This window comes from Erythrolamprus reginae, chromosome 5, assembly GCF_031021105.1.
Source record: "Erythrolamprus reginae isolate rEryReg1 chromosome 5, rEryReg1.hap1, whole genome shotgun sequence".
In the NCBI taxonomy this organism is placed as follows: Eukaryota; Metazoa; Chordata; class Lepidosauria; order Squamata; family Dipsadidae; genus Erythrolamprus; species Erythrolamprus reginae.
Genome location: NC_091954.1, coordinates 59,642,788 through 59,660,172, shown reverse-complemented (window position 1 = coordinate 59,660,172; position 17,385 = coordinate 59,642,788). Strand labels below are relative to the sequence as shown.

Sequence of the window (17,385 nt, the reverse complement as noted above, 5' to 3'; positions counted from 1 at the left end):
GTACAGGATTCCAAATTACCATATTTTTCGCTCCTGACCATAAGATGCATCTAGGTTTAGAGGAGGAAAAAAAGAAAAAAAAATCTGTGTCTGCCCCCCCATCCTTGTAGCAAACAGCAAAAAGCCCGTCTCCTTCTTGTCTGCTGCCTGAACACTGGAGCCTTCCCCTGGAGCAGCTGATCAGCAGTTGGATCTATCTCATGGAATACCACTGATCAGCTGTTCCAGGCAGTGGGGATCAATGCTACCATTTGCCGCTTGTCGCCAATTGCCCCTATTTGCTCCAGAAGTCCCACAGACATTTCCAATCATTTTTGGGAGGAGAAAAAATGGCATCTTATGGAGAAAAACACACAGTATCCCTTCCTCAGTAAAGGAATCCCTGATCAATGGCTAGTTAAATAAAGGGAACTTAGTAAAGATCTAGTGAAGAGGAATTTATCATTTCTAAGAATTAGTATCGCTATTGTTAGGAAATTTTTCCTATGAATTAAAATGGAGTCTAGTAACCTACATAGAAATATTTGAAAAATATTATCCAGAAGAAAATCAAGTTATGTGTTCCATGTTCTCTTCATGTTCTACACCCTTGGATAGAGAACATTGCATTTTCTTTCCCCAAACTGCATTACTCTGTATATAATGTGGCAGATGAAACATTAATAGATGCTTCTTGAAGAACTATTTTCCTTACAATAGTCTCTTAAAATTTGAATCTTAAAATTCAAAAAACTCATATTAGCATTCCACAAGTCACCACATTAACAAACTTGAACTATTTAGAATTTGTGTTTTAATCAATTGATACACTTAAATGTTAACACAGTCCTCCACAGAAAAGTGTGCTTTAAAACATGCACAAATTGTACTAGTGACCCTTCCCCAATCTAGGACATATAAAATGTGATAACTTTCATCATTTCCAGTATACCCAAAAGAAATAGGTAATCTGAGTTCTCTCTCTGGAACTATTTCTGCAGATCCAAGATGCTCCTTGGTGCAGAGAATTGCATCTAGCCCCCAAAGTACCAAGTTTTACCCAGCTCCTTTCTCATGCTTGAAGAAAAGTATAGTCTACTTTAATGAAAGGGATTTGACTCCAGGTTATCACAAAAATATTGGACTAAACTTTTCAGTAAGGAGTCAACACCTGTAGCTCTTTGCAGACTAAAAAATAAAGCCCACAAAGAATCCATCCAAACATTCAAAAGATCCTTACATTTGTTGATATTGTTTACTGTTTATACACATTTAGAACCCAAATACATAGTCATTTGTTGTGTTATATTGCATGCTTTAGCAAAATGGACATTGTTATCTGTGTCCAAAAGAGTATCGGAATTTTTAATGTACCACCCCATGCCCAGTTGGCATTATTCAATTGCAGATTGCTCCATTTATTAGTTGGATCTGCTGAAAATAAATTGCTCAGAGTTAGTTGAGATGGCATGAGGCTATCAAAACATATTCTGCTGAGGCTAAGTGTCTTGCAATATAAACCCCTGAATGCAAAGGACTTAGTTCAGAGAAGACAGTCATAGGGATACAGCCCACATGCACTGGAAGGTATATGACCTGTGGTAGATGCTCCAGAAATGCAGTGTGTTGTTTGGCACTTTCTTTACTGAAGAATAAATATGCAGTGACTAGTTGCCTTTCTGAAGTGTGAGATGCAGCAAAGCCAGATGCTAAAATCTTTCAGGAATATTTATGAGAACTTTTTTTTTTTTTCAGGAAACCTAAACCTATGCAGGCACTAATTTTAGCAGATACGTGTACCTTTGATGCAATACCATTCGTCCTTAACATTTGAAAAAAATTGCCACCAAGCATCAAGTCACATTATGGCAGGTTTTCTTACTTTCATTGTTTATACAACCAGATTGATCAATCTGATCCAGAGATTAGTTTCACTGCCATGTGTGAACTACTAACCCATCCTATTGTTTTAAGACACAGGTTTCACAGCTCTGAATTTAATTTTGTTCATTATCAAAAAGAAAAAACAGAGAGAACATCACAGGGGAATAAATCTTTTCACTCTCTATCTTGCCCACTGTTCCTCTTCTATTTGTCTTGATTATTATTCTTTTTAAAAATTCATGCCTTCCCCCCAAATCATTATCGTAAAGCCAAAGCAGTCCCGAACTTGTATTTCTTTTTAAAAAAGGAATTACATTCAAAAATAGAAATACACTATTAGTGTGTTTGAGAGATCGGCTCTGTTTCTCTAATGAGCCACTGAAGGGCTTCATGCCTTCCTTGTTGTTCAAGTACTGGCCCGATCACTTCTCTGCATTTTCTGTGGTAGTCATTCAACCAGTCACACTAAAAGGAGAGAAAAAGAAAGAAATAGTCTAAAAGAAAGGTTTAAAAAATGGTAAGCATGGTGAAGGGAAGGGACTTCTCTTTCATCAAAGTTTTGGGTGAAAAACTGGCTCTTCACATCCCTTCTAGAGGTGGGGGCCATACATATCTAGGAGACAACCTTGTTTCAGAGGATAGGCACAACTATATAGGGAATTGTGGAATAGGATATACAGTGTTCCCTCAATTTTCGCGGGGATGCGTTCCGAGACCACTCGCGAAAGTCGAATTTCCACGAAGTAGAGATGCAGAAGTAAATACAACATTTTTGGCTATGGACAGTATCACAAGCCTTCCCTTAACACTTTAAAACCCTAAATTACCATTTCCCATTCCCTTAACAACCATTTACTCACCATTATTACTGGTACTCACCATTGAATAAGACACTTAGTGATCCTAATATTTATAAACATAATTATTTATTAACAATAATTATTTTTTTTGTTATTTATTTGCAAAAATTATTAGTTTGCCGATGACATATAACGACATCGGGCGGGAAAAACCGTGGTATAGAAAAAAACCCGCAAAGTATTTTTTTAATTAATATTTTTTGAAAAACCGTGGTATAGGCTATTCGCGAAGTTTGAACCCGCGAAAATCGAGGGAACACTGTAATGTTAAATCTAACCGAAATGTGAGACTTCATTGCATGACACGATTTTGCAATCTATTTGTCCAGAAATGTATGCATGCATTTGGTAGAGTTATGATAGTAATCTATGATAATAATAAAGTTTTTATCTGCTCCTGTGATGTCTCTTGGACGACTCTTCTAACTCATCCCCAGGCGCTGGCTTGAGGGAGAATGAGCTCATTCCTGGCAGATAAGGAACTGGGTTAATTAATGACTCTGTACTGCCAGCTGGGGACAATTTGCAGGTCAGTAAAGAGGAAAAGGAGCTTTCTTCTGTTGTCAATATGAGAGCACACAGGGTAGAGAAAAGACCAGACCAAAGGAGATCTGCCAGATTACTTGGAAGAAGGTCCTTCTAATCTTGGAATGAGCCTCCCCCCAGAGATTCGCACTAACCCCACCCTCCCAGCCTTTCGAAAGGTTTTAAAAACACATCTCTGTCGGCAGGCCTGGGGCCATTGAGCATTGGCATCTTGCTCTGGCTGATAATATGAGAGTATGATTATGATAGATGAATGTGGCTGACTGGTTTTTAATGCCAATGGGTTTTAGAATTTGATTTTATCTTTGGGTTTCTTATATGCTGTATTTTTGTATTAGCTTTTACTTTGTAAGCTGCCCTGAGTCCACAGAAGAAGGGCGGCCTGGAAATCCAAATAAATAAATAAAATAAAATAATATCACCCTGTAGAGATGATAAAGAAAAGAGGAGTACCCTGCAGATTGCGGAGAGCCACAATTCTCCTGTTTGACCCAGGGCTTCTTCCCTCTCACCCTTGATGAAAAGAGGAAACCATCATGGCTGCCAGGAAGCTGGGACAGCCAAGGCAACAAAGAAATGTGCAGGAGCAGTGTAGATGAACAGTGACTGGAGCAGGGTGAGAAATTTTATATATATATATATATAGACCCTAACTTTAAAAGAAAAGAAGGAAATTCAGGAAAAGAGACTCTTAAAACTACACTGGTCAAAATAATAAAGGAAACACTTAAACAACACAATATAAGTAAATCAAACTTTTGTGAAATCAAACTGTCCACTTAGGAAACAACACTGATTAACAATCAATTTCACATGCTGTTGTGCACATTCACCTTTGTACAGAACGAAGTATTCAATGAGAATATTTCATTAATTCAGGTCTAGGATGTATTATTTGAGTGTTCCCTTTATTTTTGTTGAGCAGTATATTTCTCAAAGCAATGAACAACCATAGAGAGAAAAATCCTAGACCTGAAAGAAAGGAACTAAGTGGAGAAAAGCTAAAGATCTTTTAAAGCATAAAAAATTAGATCTTTAAACTGGGTAGGCGTTGTTTTGGAAAGGCATTAAAAGATGCTGGAACTATCTACTTGAACAACTGACTTTGTTTCCATAAATTGAACTAAAATTGGATTAATGAATTTAAACAATGCTGAAACCTAAGTTGAGGTCGCCATTTACTGGTGAATGGAAAATATACCATACCCCTACAAGCCTGGGAATAAACAACATTCATCCAGAGGACTTTGGTGGTACTTGCTGTTCTATAACTCAGTAGTGAAATCTAAAAGAATTTCCCTACCGGTTCTGTGGGTGTGGCTTATTTTGGGAGCATGTCTTGGTGGTCAGATAGGTATGGCTTCAGGTGGACATGGTTTGGTGGTCAGATTATTCATTGGTCATGCTTGGTGGTCATGTGACTGGTGGGCATGTTTGGTGGTCAGGTGACTGGAATGGCATGGCCTACTTGTAAAATGTGGTGAAACTCACTAAACAACGCTCTTGCTTAGCAACCAAAATTGGGTACTGAGACTTTGAATAACCAAAGGATGAAGGACTATGTCTGGATATAAACATGTGGATTAACACCAGGATTAGTAATGATGGCCTTACTAGAAGCTAGAATAGAAATAAGTAAAATGGGAAATATTAGCATTCTATTCTATTTTATATAATAGAATATAAGTAATAATTAGATGGAAAGATTAGAGGTTTATAGATGGTATTACTATGTATGCTTAATAATATCATTGGCATTAAAATAGTACATTAAAATATTGAATAACTACTCTAAAACAAACATGTATACTAGGATTATATAAATTTGATTAATGTAACAAATATTGTTATTTTGAACCCGAACGCCAAACCCGAACTTCCGGGTTTGGCATTCGGGAGGCCACCGAGAATCCCCGCCGCCCGGCTGTCACCTTTTAAAACAGCCGGGGGGCTTCTCGGCAGCCTCCCAAACGCCGAACCCGGAAGTTCGGGTTTGGCGTTCGGGTTCAGGAAGACGCTGAGAAGCCCCCCTGCTGTTTCAAAAAGCGACAGCCGAGCAGCGGTGCTTCTCGGTGGGGGCGGCGGGTTTGTAAGAAGGAAAAAGTTCGTAAGAAGAGGCAAAAAATTTCTGAACTCCGGGTTCGTACCTCGGGTTGTTCGTAAGACTAGGGGTTCGTATCATGAGGTACCACTGTATCTAATAATTTTTTAAAAAAAATTATGTTCTTATCCATTAGAAGCATATGCACAATTTGCTGTTGTTTTGTTCACTGGGTGCCCAATGGTCTTATAGCAGTAGTAATAATAGGCTTTTAGGGAAAGGGACTAAGATATATTTCATTATTAAAGGTTTTTATACTTCTGGAAGAAGCTCATAATCACTCTCTTTAATGTATGTCCTGATTACATGCTTAGGAAATCCAGGTCATTATAGTAAGACATAAATGGAGCACATAATAATATTGTTAACTCTAACAAGGAATTACATTCTTTTTTATTACATTACAATTAATAGCTTTCACTTTGCTAAAGTTTCCGTGCTACTGGAAAACTTTCTGTGGCTGTTATTCATACATAAATCTACTCATATTGTATAAGCCCCTTCCCAAAGATGACTCTGCAGTTCCTTTTTAACATCTCCAACTTTTTCCTGGCCTTTAGCAGGTATACCGATTAACAACATCTTTGCAATTGTCTAGCTCCTCCTTGGTAGTTCAGCAAGTGTAAATATTGCATGAGAGCTAAATTATGTTTGGTAAATTTCATAACTTGAACCTCAGTTTGGATAAAGTCTCTGGAAACCACTACTATACAATAACAGTAGTAAAAGTACCTCATATAACTTGCATTAAAAAATAATAAATAATTTTAATCTTTATTTTAAATTTGTATATCTTGTGTTTGTTTTGGTTGCTTGCCAAAAATCAGAAAAAATACCAATGTATGCTGTGGTACCAGTAACATAAGATTTTAAGAGTTGTGTATATGTGTGCGCAATTCTATTGTTTAAAACCACCTTAAATTTACTGAGGACAGATAATGGAATATTTATCTAATCATCTTTGAGTTGGTCAGTTTCAGGTCAGGGCTGCCTTCCTGTACAGTAAATGTGATACATTATATTTTGAACTCCTGGTGAATTAGGAGATTCTCCTATCCAACCATCTCTGGTGTTATTTATTTTATCTTCATTTTATAACAGAAATGACTGAGATATGTTTGGCTGTAAATAAGAAATAAATATTGTCATTTTGATTTGATTTCAAAGTTCAGGTTAAAAGTTTCCAAATAAATCATAATGCAATTTATTACCCATCTTACCTCTTTTTGAGTCAGTAGGTGAACAAGTATCATTTTAGTTTGGATTGGGACCAGGGTCAATGGTGCAAATGTCAAACTGCCTCTATTGCTGAAGTTATACTGTGAAAAAGAAAAGGCTACTTAGTCATATTCTTTTTCACATCAAGAGGAACAGATATATATGTATGCATAATTGCCAGAGTTTTGCTCTGTTCTAAAGAAATATATCTTAAAACAAACTTTAACAAACTTCCCCATTTGTTAAAAAAAAATCCCAACCAAGGAATCTAGCATGAAAATATGTATGTATAGTGGAATGAATATTTCTGTTCTGATCAAATGTAAAATGTATGGGTTTTGTCGGCAATTAGGTAAGAGAAATGGTCAAATTCTGTGAATTGGTGAGCATATTGGGTCATGTTAAGGCTCTCACAAAATGGTTATCATGCCCATTTCAAAACCAGTTTTGATATTGATTTTTATGAATTGCTTCAGTTTCAGCTCGGTGTACTTTGCATGTTCTTAATGCATGGGGCTACCAGTTTTACCTCCTAAGCAAATCAATGTACTGTAATGGGTGCCAATTTTCCATTAATTTTCTTAAATAAAAAGAATTAAATTTAACATGCATCAAAGGAGATGTTCAAATGCAATTGGTGTCCAAAGCCCTCATGCTGAGCACCCCAGAGGGAAGAACACATGAAAAATAGGATACATTTCAAAATCATGTTGTTTTCTGAGCCATATGTTGGGAACTATATACCGTTATATTCAAGCAGCAGTTCCCTAACCTTTTGAGCACTAGGGACTGGTTCTGTGAGAGAGGTTTTTGGTCGTCTGATTTTGTGTGCTGCCTGCATCCCGTGAATGAGGCTTCACTTGTTTGTGCGGCCCGGTTTCTGGCATGCCACGGATGAGTGCTGGTCCAGAGACCAGGGACTGGAGATCCCTGCATTACAGGGCTTATTTATTTTGGATTAAAATTCTCAGGGAGACATTGCATGCCCTAGAGCAGTGATAGCAAACCTATGGCAGGGGTGCCACAGGTGGCACGTGGAACCATATCTGCTGGCACACGAGCTGTTGCCCTAGCTCAGCTCCAACGTGCATGTGTGTGTGAGCCAGCTGATTTTTGGCTCACACAGAGGCTCTGGGAGGGCATTTTTGGCTTCCAGAGAGCCTCCAGGGGGGTGGGGAGGGTGTTTTTACCCTCTCTCTGCTCAGGGAAAGCCTTTGGAGACTGGGGAGTGCGAAACACAAGTTTACTGGGTCTACCAGAAGTTGGAAAACAGGTTGTTTATGCCCTCCAGAGGGCCTCCGGGGGGGAAGGGGAAGCCATTTTTACCCTCCCAAGGCATTGAATTATGGGTGTGGGCACTCACGTGTTTGTGACAGCACATGCACATGCTTTTTTTGGCACCTGAGGGAAAAAAGGTTCGCCATCACTGCCCTAGAGATGCTGATGAATCACTCACCTTTGTTTTAGCTGGAACAACAATGACAACATTTTCAATTCGGATCCCAAAAGAACCATCTTCATAATAACCAGGTTCTGTAGAGATACAATTAAGGAGGAAAAAAACATTTAGAATAAAACTCTCACAAATAAAAGCAAACTCTCCCGAGTAAGAAATATTCAAGTATTTATTGGCCAACAGCTCCTCAAATTTCATATAGTTAATTACAAATAAGAGCCAAAACAGGAACATGTCAGGGCTCAGTGTATACAAGCTGGGTAAACAAATCAACAGTAAACATCTGTTACCTAATCTAAGAAAACATGTTTGAGATGACCCTAGACAGAAACTGAATAATTGACCTTACAGAACTATTTTACTGATTATTGCAATATAGCGTGTACAAAAAAGTCTGAATACTTGAAGACACTTTAAAAATACAAAATAGTCTGATAATTGCATTATTCATGTTCATTTTTTGAAGAAACACCACTGTATTCTATCCTTTCTTGTAAAATATGTAGAACCAAAGTATGTAAAGGTTAAACAGTCTTATACAAATATTTCAAAAGTTTAAAAAATACATTTGCCTAAAGAGATCTACAGTGGTACCTCTTCTTACAAACTTAATTCGTTCCGTGACCAGGTTCGTAGGTAGAAGCATTCGTAAGAAGAAGTAATTTTTCCCACAGGAGTCAATGTAAAAGCGAATAATGTGTGCAATCCCAAAACTCATCCCTTTTGCCTTATTACCGCCGGCATTCGGATCCTTGTTCGGGGCAGGTGGAGGAGGGAGGGAAGACAGCGGAGATTGCCCGGAGGGAGCCTCGTGGGTAGATTGACACAAATGGGAAGCTGCTTGGCGGCTTGTCAACCGGTGGGGTTTCCACCCTTTTTGACAGTTTTCACTGATGGCAGCAAAGGAGAATTCCAGCGCTTTGGCTTCAGACAAGGCTCCCTGGCTCCATGCCTGGCACCCGCTTCCTCCAGGGCAGTCCCTTCAGGGCTCCCTTGTGGTCGTAAAGAGGAGGAACGAAGGGGAACAAATTTGAAGCCCCCCCCTCCAAAAAATGGATCCCATGCGAAGCCGCATGGAAAATTTCCCACCCGGGCTAAGTTTACCCTTGCCTTTGAAAGATAATTTTTCTAACACCCCAAAAACATGCCCATGTTCCTTTTTCTGTGTTCAGTAAGCTTGTGGATTTTTTTTACAGCGGCTGGAAAGTGTTGGGGGGGATTTGAGGAGGGGGCTCGGGACACTAAGCGGGAAGGCAGACCCTCCTCCTCCTGGGTGGGAACGATGGGTGTCCGTATCCATCCATGCCAGCTCCTAAAAGTCCCTGAAACGTTTCTTTTAAACTTTTGGCATCATCCTGGCCAATTCCTCGCTGGGGAAGCCAAGGCAGCCCCTTCTGTTAAGCATGGGCAAAAGACGGCCAAGCTCCCTCCTCAAATACCGAGCTCCCTCCTCAAATACCCCCCACCATTTTCCAGCTGCTGGAAAGCAAAGGGAAAATCCCAGGCACTTCGGCCGGCACCAGTCGATGTTGGCAGTCCGGAGGCGGGGAATCCCGGTGCGGATGGCAAGCAAATGGGAAATCCCGGAGGTAGCAGTCACAAGGCAGAGGAATCCCTGCGGCAGTAAGAGAGCACACACGCAGCAAGAGTGCGCATGCACCCAGGTTAGGGTTCATAAGGTGAAAATGGTTCTTAAGAAGAGGCAAACAAATCTTAAACACCGGGTTCGTATCTCGAAAAATTCATATGTAGAGGTGTTCGTAAGTAGAGGTACCACTGTGTACATGCATTCATATAACAATCAACAGGGATAAGTTACCATCAGAAACAATCATTCCAGCTTCCAGAGGTTCATCTGCAAATGTTTTGTAGCTAATGCCGCATGGACCTTCATGGACATTGAGGAAAGCACCAACTCCATGACCTGTACCATGCAAGTAATCTAAGCCTTGATCCCACAATGCAGAGCGGGCAAAGGAATCCAGGAGGTGGCCTATATAGCAAAACAGAGGTTACCAAGATACAAATATAACAACTCCAAACTATCCTTTTTTGTACTAATATTTTAACTCTAAAATCAAGAAGATTGTAATAGCATGTGGTTTGGGGAATATTTTATTTCTCTCTGGAACCTGCTGATTTGGCCATTATGTCTACTGTTTTTTCCATAAATTAATTCTCTAAAGTAATGTGATGATCTAGTGATTTTCCCTATATTAATTAACTGAACAGAAAATAATTTGTGATACTCTAAATTTAGTATCAGAGATAAAAGATGGCCATACCATGTCACAAATTATTTCTACTTTAAATAATTGGATTTTGAAAACTTGCCAGAATAGCATGATCTAGAGAAGAAACTAAATATTGTGGAATTCTTGGAAGTTCCAATCCCACAATAGGGATTGCACCATAATACAAAATAATGAAGTTTTTTTTTTATTTCATTAAAATTTCAACTATAGCATACTGAAAGTACATCCCACAATGTACACATCAGTTTAAAAACTTCCATAATTATCTGGTGAGATGTTATTATTTGTAAACCTTAGTTCATATTTTAATGCAGTCAAACAATTCTGGCATAGAAAAAATATTTGGCATAGAAAAAATATTGTTAATGGCTAATACAATGAGTGAATGCACCACGCGACAGAACAGGAGATTCAATGTCACCAAATGAATCATTGAGAGCTGAGCCACTCAAAGCCACTCAGGATGTGAACTAAACGCTATTAACACAGTCTACACTTTCAATCTCTTGGACTCAATGCCCTAAATATATCCCATTAATGAAAATGACACCATCACAGCTGCTGTTGATCACTTTAATAGAACATGGGGGGAGGGAATTAAACCCCAACCTTTGGTTCCATTAGGAAATATGGCTGCACTGACTGCTATGTGGCCCTTCAGGACATAGGTAAAACATTCCTGCAAAGAAAGAAAACACAGTAAACAAAACAAATAAAAACTAGTCATTTATATACATTTCTGGATTGATATTTGTCAATATATTTGAAGTTGCAATTACTTTTGATGGATAATAAAGAGCAGCATAATCCACAAACCTCTTTAAAACTAATAGGGATGGAGGTTGTAGGTTAAAAGATCCAGCTTTCATACAATGTCTTTACATGGACTTGCCAAAAATGTTTTCCTTGCCTCTGCTATATATTTGTATTAAGAATTTCTGTCATTGACCAGAAGAAAATTATTAAGCTATGCTAATATACTGCACATACTTCTCAATTTTAGATATGTGAGGAATGATGCATTTATTTGTGAAGAGGTGATTAATGCCAAAGAACCTTGAAGTATTTTGAGGATGCAGAGAGAATGAATGAGAATACAAATTGCAAAGAATGAATGGGTTGAGAGGAAAGTGAAAACCAAGGCAGTCTTGATTAGTTGGAATTGATGAGTTCCTCAAAAAAGAGAATTGAGAAGTTTGCGGTGCTATATAGGTGAGGAGAAAGCAAGAGCTAAAAAGATACAGAGATATAATAAATTAAGTGTGTATAAACTACATTTAGACATATTTCTTGTTACCTTCCTTCAATTTTCCTTATTGACTACATACTCTTTTTTTAAATTTGTATACCGTTGGTTTCACCAAAAGAACAGCATTTTATGTATTAACTTAAAAATAAATTTTAAAATGGGATCGGGGTTTTTTAATTAAAAAAATGAAGCCCTAACTAACTTGCTGCAAGGTCGGTGCAAAAATAATTGACTTAATAACTTCTGGAAAGGACAAAAAAACTGCAAACAAATTGATGCATGCTAATTTCGTTTTTAGATCATTATTTTTCCCCAACACCAAAGTCTAGTTACATTGTTGAAAAATAGAATTTTCTCTTCATTTTCTTTTCCCCCCCTCTTCATCTTCAGTTATTTGTCCAAAGATTTCAGTTAACTTCAAAATAATTCATGGACCAATTGCACTGACAAGATCAATAAGGTGAAACTGATCGAAATTAAAAGGTAAATTGTAATGACCTATCGACAAAAACTATGTACAGCTTATATTCAGTAATGCTGCATAAGATAGGATAATAAACACACCAGCTGAGCATTACAATAGCTGGGGATCTGTGAATCTACCACCAACATAGTCAACCAATCAACTATATACTGTACACAGACAAAGCTGGGGTAATAAAGAAATGCACTTGTACATATGATTTGGAAAAAGGTACAGTACATTTAGTATAGATATATGGTATATGAACTAGCTAGCTATAGGAAAACTTGGGAGTGCACAAGACATGATCTTAACTCTCTGGAGTTACTTGTTTGATGTTTCCCTAGTTTAATGGTTCCCACTCTCAGATATCTTTCAAAGAATCACTCCTTCCTTATGGAAGCTGGCATCCATGAGGATGAATGGCTTTGGATCCTTAAGGTTGGATATATTACCTATAACATTTAAGGGACAATTCATATTATCAGATTTGTTTTTCAGATCGTTCCCTACATTAAATGAATACAATCTAGCAAATGATGTACCTAGAATATTTACTGATTAAAGGCTTCTGGTAAGAGACAATTGGAGTGAGGGAGTATTTTGTATACCTTTTCATACATCGATGGGGTACCAAAATGCATAGTCCTTGTCACATCTGTAGTTCCATCCCTTCAAAAAAAGAACAAAAAAAACTTTTAAAAAACCATGAAACCATGAAAAACCATGTTCAAACTCTAATAACTAATAACACCGAGTCTACGGAGAGGGGCGGCATACAAATCTAATAAATAAATAAATAAACACGGTGAGGGAAGAATGTATTTTGTGGACAATTTCAAACAATTATGTAGAATGAATAAGATTCCAGAAGAATAACCACTGCTTGCCCTGATCACTTATAAGAGGCCTTTCATTACTGAGAAGTCATTCTATACAATGAAATTATCTCACAAAGACACTGAAAGACCACTGGTTCTCCTTCAGCATTTTAGAATTTGAATAAGATAATTCATAAAGGAACTCTGTCACCAACCTTCCTCTGGAAACTATAATGTAGAAATTGTCTACCAAATAACAGAATGAACAAATAAGCAATAGATACTGTCATGCTAATATTATGTTTGTTTTTCTACTTTACATTGCTATTATTAACTTTATAATATTTTTATTTTTGCATATGGCTATGTTCCTACCTTTCACAAAGCTCAATTTGTTTAATTGGGCTTTGTTACCTGTCATGCAGCCTGGTTCAGATAACGTGCTAAACTTGATAACAGGCATTACAAATAACAATGGTTTTTTTTTAAACAAGCCAAAACAAACAAATTGCATTACGGCTTAGCATAATATGCAAATCTAGTCAATATCCTTGAATCATTTTGATTTATAACTTGGAATCTTCCTGGCAGCCCTTCAAGGCAGCATAAAATGTAAACACAGAAGGTGGAATAGCAAGATAATAAAAAACAACAACTGCAGTAGTATTGATTTTCAGTACATATTAACAGATGATCTTTAAACTCCTAAACTATAATGTTTCTTCACAATTCTGAGATGCTAAACTATAATGTTTCTTCACAATTCTGAGATGCCTTACGGGTTCATAAATATTTCAGCTACAAGATTATATAATTTAATTCTAAACAAATTTTAATAAATAATAATAAGAAGAAGAATAAGAATAAGAATAATTATTATTATTTATTCGATTTGTATGCTGCCCCTCTCCGAAGACTCGGGGCGGCTCACAACAATGATAAAAACAATATTATAGTAGCAGAAATCTAATATTAAAAGAAATAACTAAAACCCTATCATATTAAAACCAAACAATACATATATACCAAACATAAATTATAAGGATTATAATTTATTAAATTATATTATTAATTAAAAATTTAATGCTACAATTTCCAAAAAATTTGGTTTCCTCCCCACTATAAATTGCACCTTCTTCAAAAGCACCTTCAAAAGCAAATAGCCACAGGAAAAAATAAAGATATTATAAAGTTAATAAAAGTAGTATAAAGTAGAAGAATAAACATAATATTAGCATATTGCTTATTCATTGCCAGTATACTAAAGCAAAAAGAGAGAGAGAGAAAGAAATAAAGGAAATTATATTCTAACCAATCTTATTGCATAGCCCTCTGGCCTTTCTGGTATTGACATCTCCCCTGCTGTCTGCCTACGGAACATTTCTGTCTGGAAACATGCTGTCTGCATGTTATTGTTGTTAGCCCAAAGTTGTTCAGAATGTTTAGGAGCAAAAGCCTTGGCTTCAACAAGTACTGAATTATCTAAGTTCTTTCTAGTTCTGCAATGCACACAAGGATGTCTCTTTATGTAATCTATAGCAACATTTCAGAACAGTTACACGATTTGGCACTAACAAAATAAAGGATATACAGTAAATTACCTTATGTTGAACTAATCAACACTGAAGAAACTAATCATGTTATCATAGTGAAAAAAACTTAGGGGTGTGTGCTTTCATAGGACTGTAGAACCATAGATCTCAACCTAAATGTGTAGGACATATCTCCGATTGATTTGATTAAATTTACTGATTCTACTTGATTTCAAAAATTGACTACTCAAATTCAAAAGCTTGAAGGTATTGCACCAAAATCAGTTTGGAAATTTAATCCAATTTATCAGTCGAGGTTTGAAAATTATGAGCAATTTAATAAGATTCCAAAGCCAGAAGAATCTAAATAGAATTCTGTTCATCTATAGAGATAGGAGATGTGTATAACAATCACCAATATCCAACAAAGTAGAAAGCAAATATTAAATTTCTTCAGAATGTATTGGGGTTTGACAAACTGTAAAATAGAAATGGATGCAAAAACATGAAAAGGAGGCTGTTGGGGTCTGGATGGGTGTCAACAGACTCAAACTCAACCCGGATAAGACGGAGTGGCTGTGGGTTTTGCCTCCCAAGGACAATTCCATCTGTCCGTCCATCACCCTGGGGGGGGGGATCACTAACCCCCTCAGAGAGGGTTCGCAACTTGGGCGTCCTCCTCGATCCACAGCTCACATTAGAGAAATATCTTTCAGCTGTGGCAAGGGGGGCGTTTGCCCAGGTTCGCCTGGTGCACCAGTTGCGGCCCTATTTGGACCGGGAGTCACTGCTCACAGTCACTCATGCCCTCATCACCTCGAGGCTCGACTACTGTAATGCTCTCTACATGGGGCTACCTTTGAAAAGTGTTCGGAAACTGCAGATCGTGCAGAATGCAGCTGCAAGAGCTATCATGGGCTTTCCTAAATATGCCCATATCACACCAACATGCCACAGTCTGCATTGGTTGCCGATCAGTTTCCGGTCACAATTCAAAGTGTTGGTTATGACCTATAAAGCCCTTCATGGCACCGGACCAGAATATCTCCGGGACTGCCTTCTGCCGCACGAATCCCAGAGACCAGTTAGGTCCCACAGAATTGGCCTTCTCCGGGTCTCGTCAACTAAACAATGGGGAAGAGCCTTCTCTGTGGCGGCCCCGACCCTTTGGAACCAACTCCCCCCAGATATCAGAGTTGCCCCCACCCTCCTAGCCTTTCGTAAGCTCCTTAAAACCCACCTCTGTCGTCAGGCATGGGGGAATTGACATTTTTCCCCCCCCCCCGGCTTATAAAATTTATGCATGGTATGCTAGTATGTATGATTGGTTTCTAAATTGGGGTTTTTTAAATTAACTTAAATATTAGATTTGTTTACATTGTATTATTATTGCTGTGAGCCGCCCCGAGTCTGCGGAGAGGGGCGGCATACAAATCTGATAAATAAATAAATAAATAAATAAATAAACAAACAAACAAACAAACAAACAAACAAATAAATAAATAAATAAATAAATAAATAAATCTGGATCCAGTGGGAAAGTTCGTCTAGTACTATTGTTTTATCTACTTTCTGGATTATTCCTAGAAATAATAAAAATTTGCCTTAGTCTTTATTTAGAAGACTGGCCTTGTAAAAATAATCCATTCATCTTCATGATTCCTCAGAAGCCTTTACTAATCTGGTATGTTCTGTATGCCCTGAACAGCAGTTCTAAGATTGGCAGTCTGCAGACTCAATGAGGATTCTGAGGACAGTTTTCAACCTATTTGGGAAATAAGATGTTAGGGAGGCTGTAGGTTATACACACTTCAGCAGAAAATGAGTGTACTTAAATTATTTCAGTCCATTTACCACTTTATCAACATTAAACTGAAGTAAGGTTTTTTTCCCAAGTTGGTTATATTCAGAGTTGCAGGCACTCTGCCCTATTCAGGTCATGACTTGACCTGGAAAGTTAACTTTGCAACCTCAGCTAGTTCTGTTTGCTGTCCTTAAAGCATGGAAAATATTATGGATGGATAACTCATTATTCTCAAATGGCTGCTTCTCTTTGTAAATCTGAAGGAACCAATAATTAGACTGTCAGAGAAAAGAAAGATCCCATTGTATGTCTTATCAAAGAACATTCACACAGTTCCCATTCAAAAGACTGCTAAGAATGTTGGCGAGCAAAAATGCCAAAATTCTGAAGAAACAATTTTCTCCTGAAGAGCAAGTCAGGTTTGCAACATTCTTCAAACTTGACTAAAACAGTTTAAATCTTTATTAAATCTTTCCAAAATACTCAAAATCAGAATTGAGTTGGAAGGGACTTTGGATATGATGATGATGACAATAACAACAACAACAGAGTTGAAAGGGTCCTTGGAGGTCTTCTAGTCCAACCTCCTGCTTATGCAGGAAATTCTACACTACTTCAGGCAAATTCAACATCTTCTTAAAAACTTCTAGTGTTGGAGCATTCACAACTTCTGGAGGCAAGCTGTTCCACTGGTTAATTGTTCAGGAAATTTCTCCTTAGTTCTAAGGAGAATTTTAGTTCTTAGTTCTCCTTCTCTCCTTGTTTGTTTCCACCCATTGCTTCTTGTTCTACCCTGGAGAATAGGTTGACTACCTCTTCTTTGTGGGAACCCCTGAGATATTGGAACACTGCTATTATGTCTCCCCTGGTCCTTCTTTTCATCAAAGATCTTCTACCCCAGTCTCCTGCTCAAGCAGGAGATCCTATACAATTTCAGAAAAGTGACTATCTTCTTAAAAACCTCCAGTAATGAAGCACCCACAACATCTGAAGGCAAACTAAGAGAATACACCACAATTTACCCACTAGATGCCTGGATACCAGTAGGGGAGGCTCCTTCTTTGTCCCTATGCAGTTTATTCACTCATTGAGCTGCCAACCTCAGCAGCGTGCAGGCCCAGCATCTTACATGAACCACCGTGGCTCCCAGAGAGGGTTGTGAAAACACTGTGAAGCAGTGTATAAGTAAGTGCTATTGCTAGTGCTATTCTAGCCTT

The 17,385-nt window shown here is 37.8% G+C and overlaps 1 protein-coding gene across 3 annotated transcripts in view; it reads right to left on the bottom strand.

Moving 5' to 3' along the window:
* Nucleotides 1-776: 776 nt before the first annotated feature.
* Nucleotides 777-17,385, bottom strand: part of XPNPEP1 (X-prolyl aminopeptidase 1) — a 50,335-nt gene continuing 33,726 nt past the window's right edge. For all 3 annotated transcript variants that reach the window (XM_070752734.1, XM_070752735.1, XM_070752733.1), the window contains 6 exons: nt 12,623-12,683; nt 10,909-10,978; nt 9,864-10,037; nt 8,045-8,121; nt 6,591-6,689; nt 777-2,328 (listed from right to left, as the gene is read on the bottom strand). In XM_070752734.1, coding sequence (XP_070608835.1) covers nt 2,200-2,328; nt 6,591-6,689; nt 8,045-8,121; nt 9,864-10,037; nt 10,909-10,978; nt 12,623-12,683 — 610 coding nt within the window. In that variant the 3' untranslated portion in view covers nt 777-2,199. The remainder of the gene's footprint in view (nt 2,329-6,590; nt 6,690-8,044; nt 8,122-9,863; nt 10,038-10,908; nt 10,979-12,622; nt 12,684-17,385) is intronic.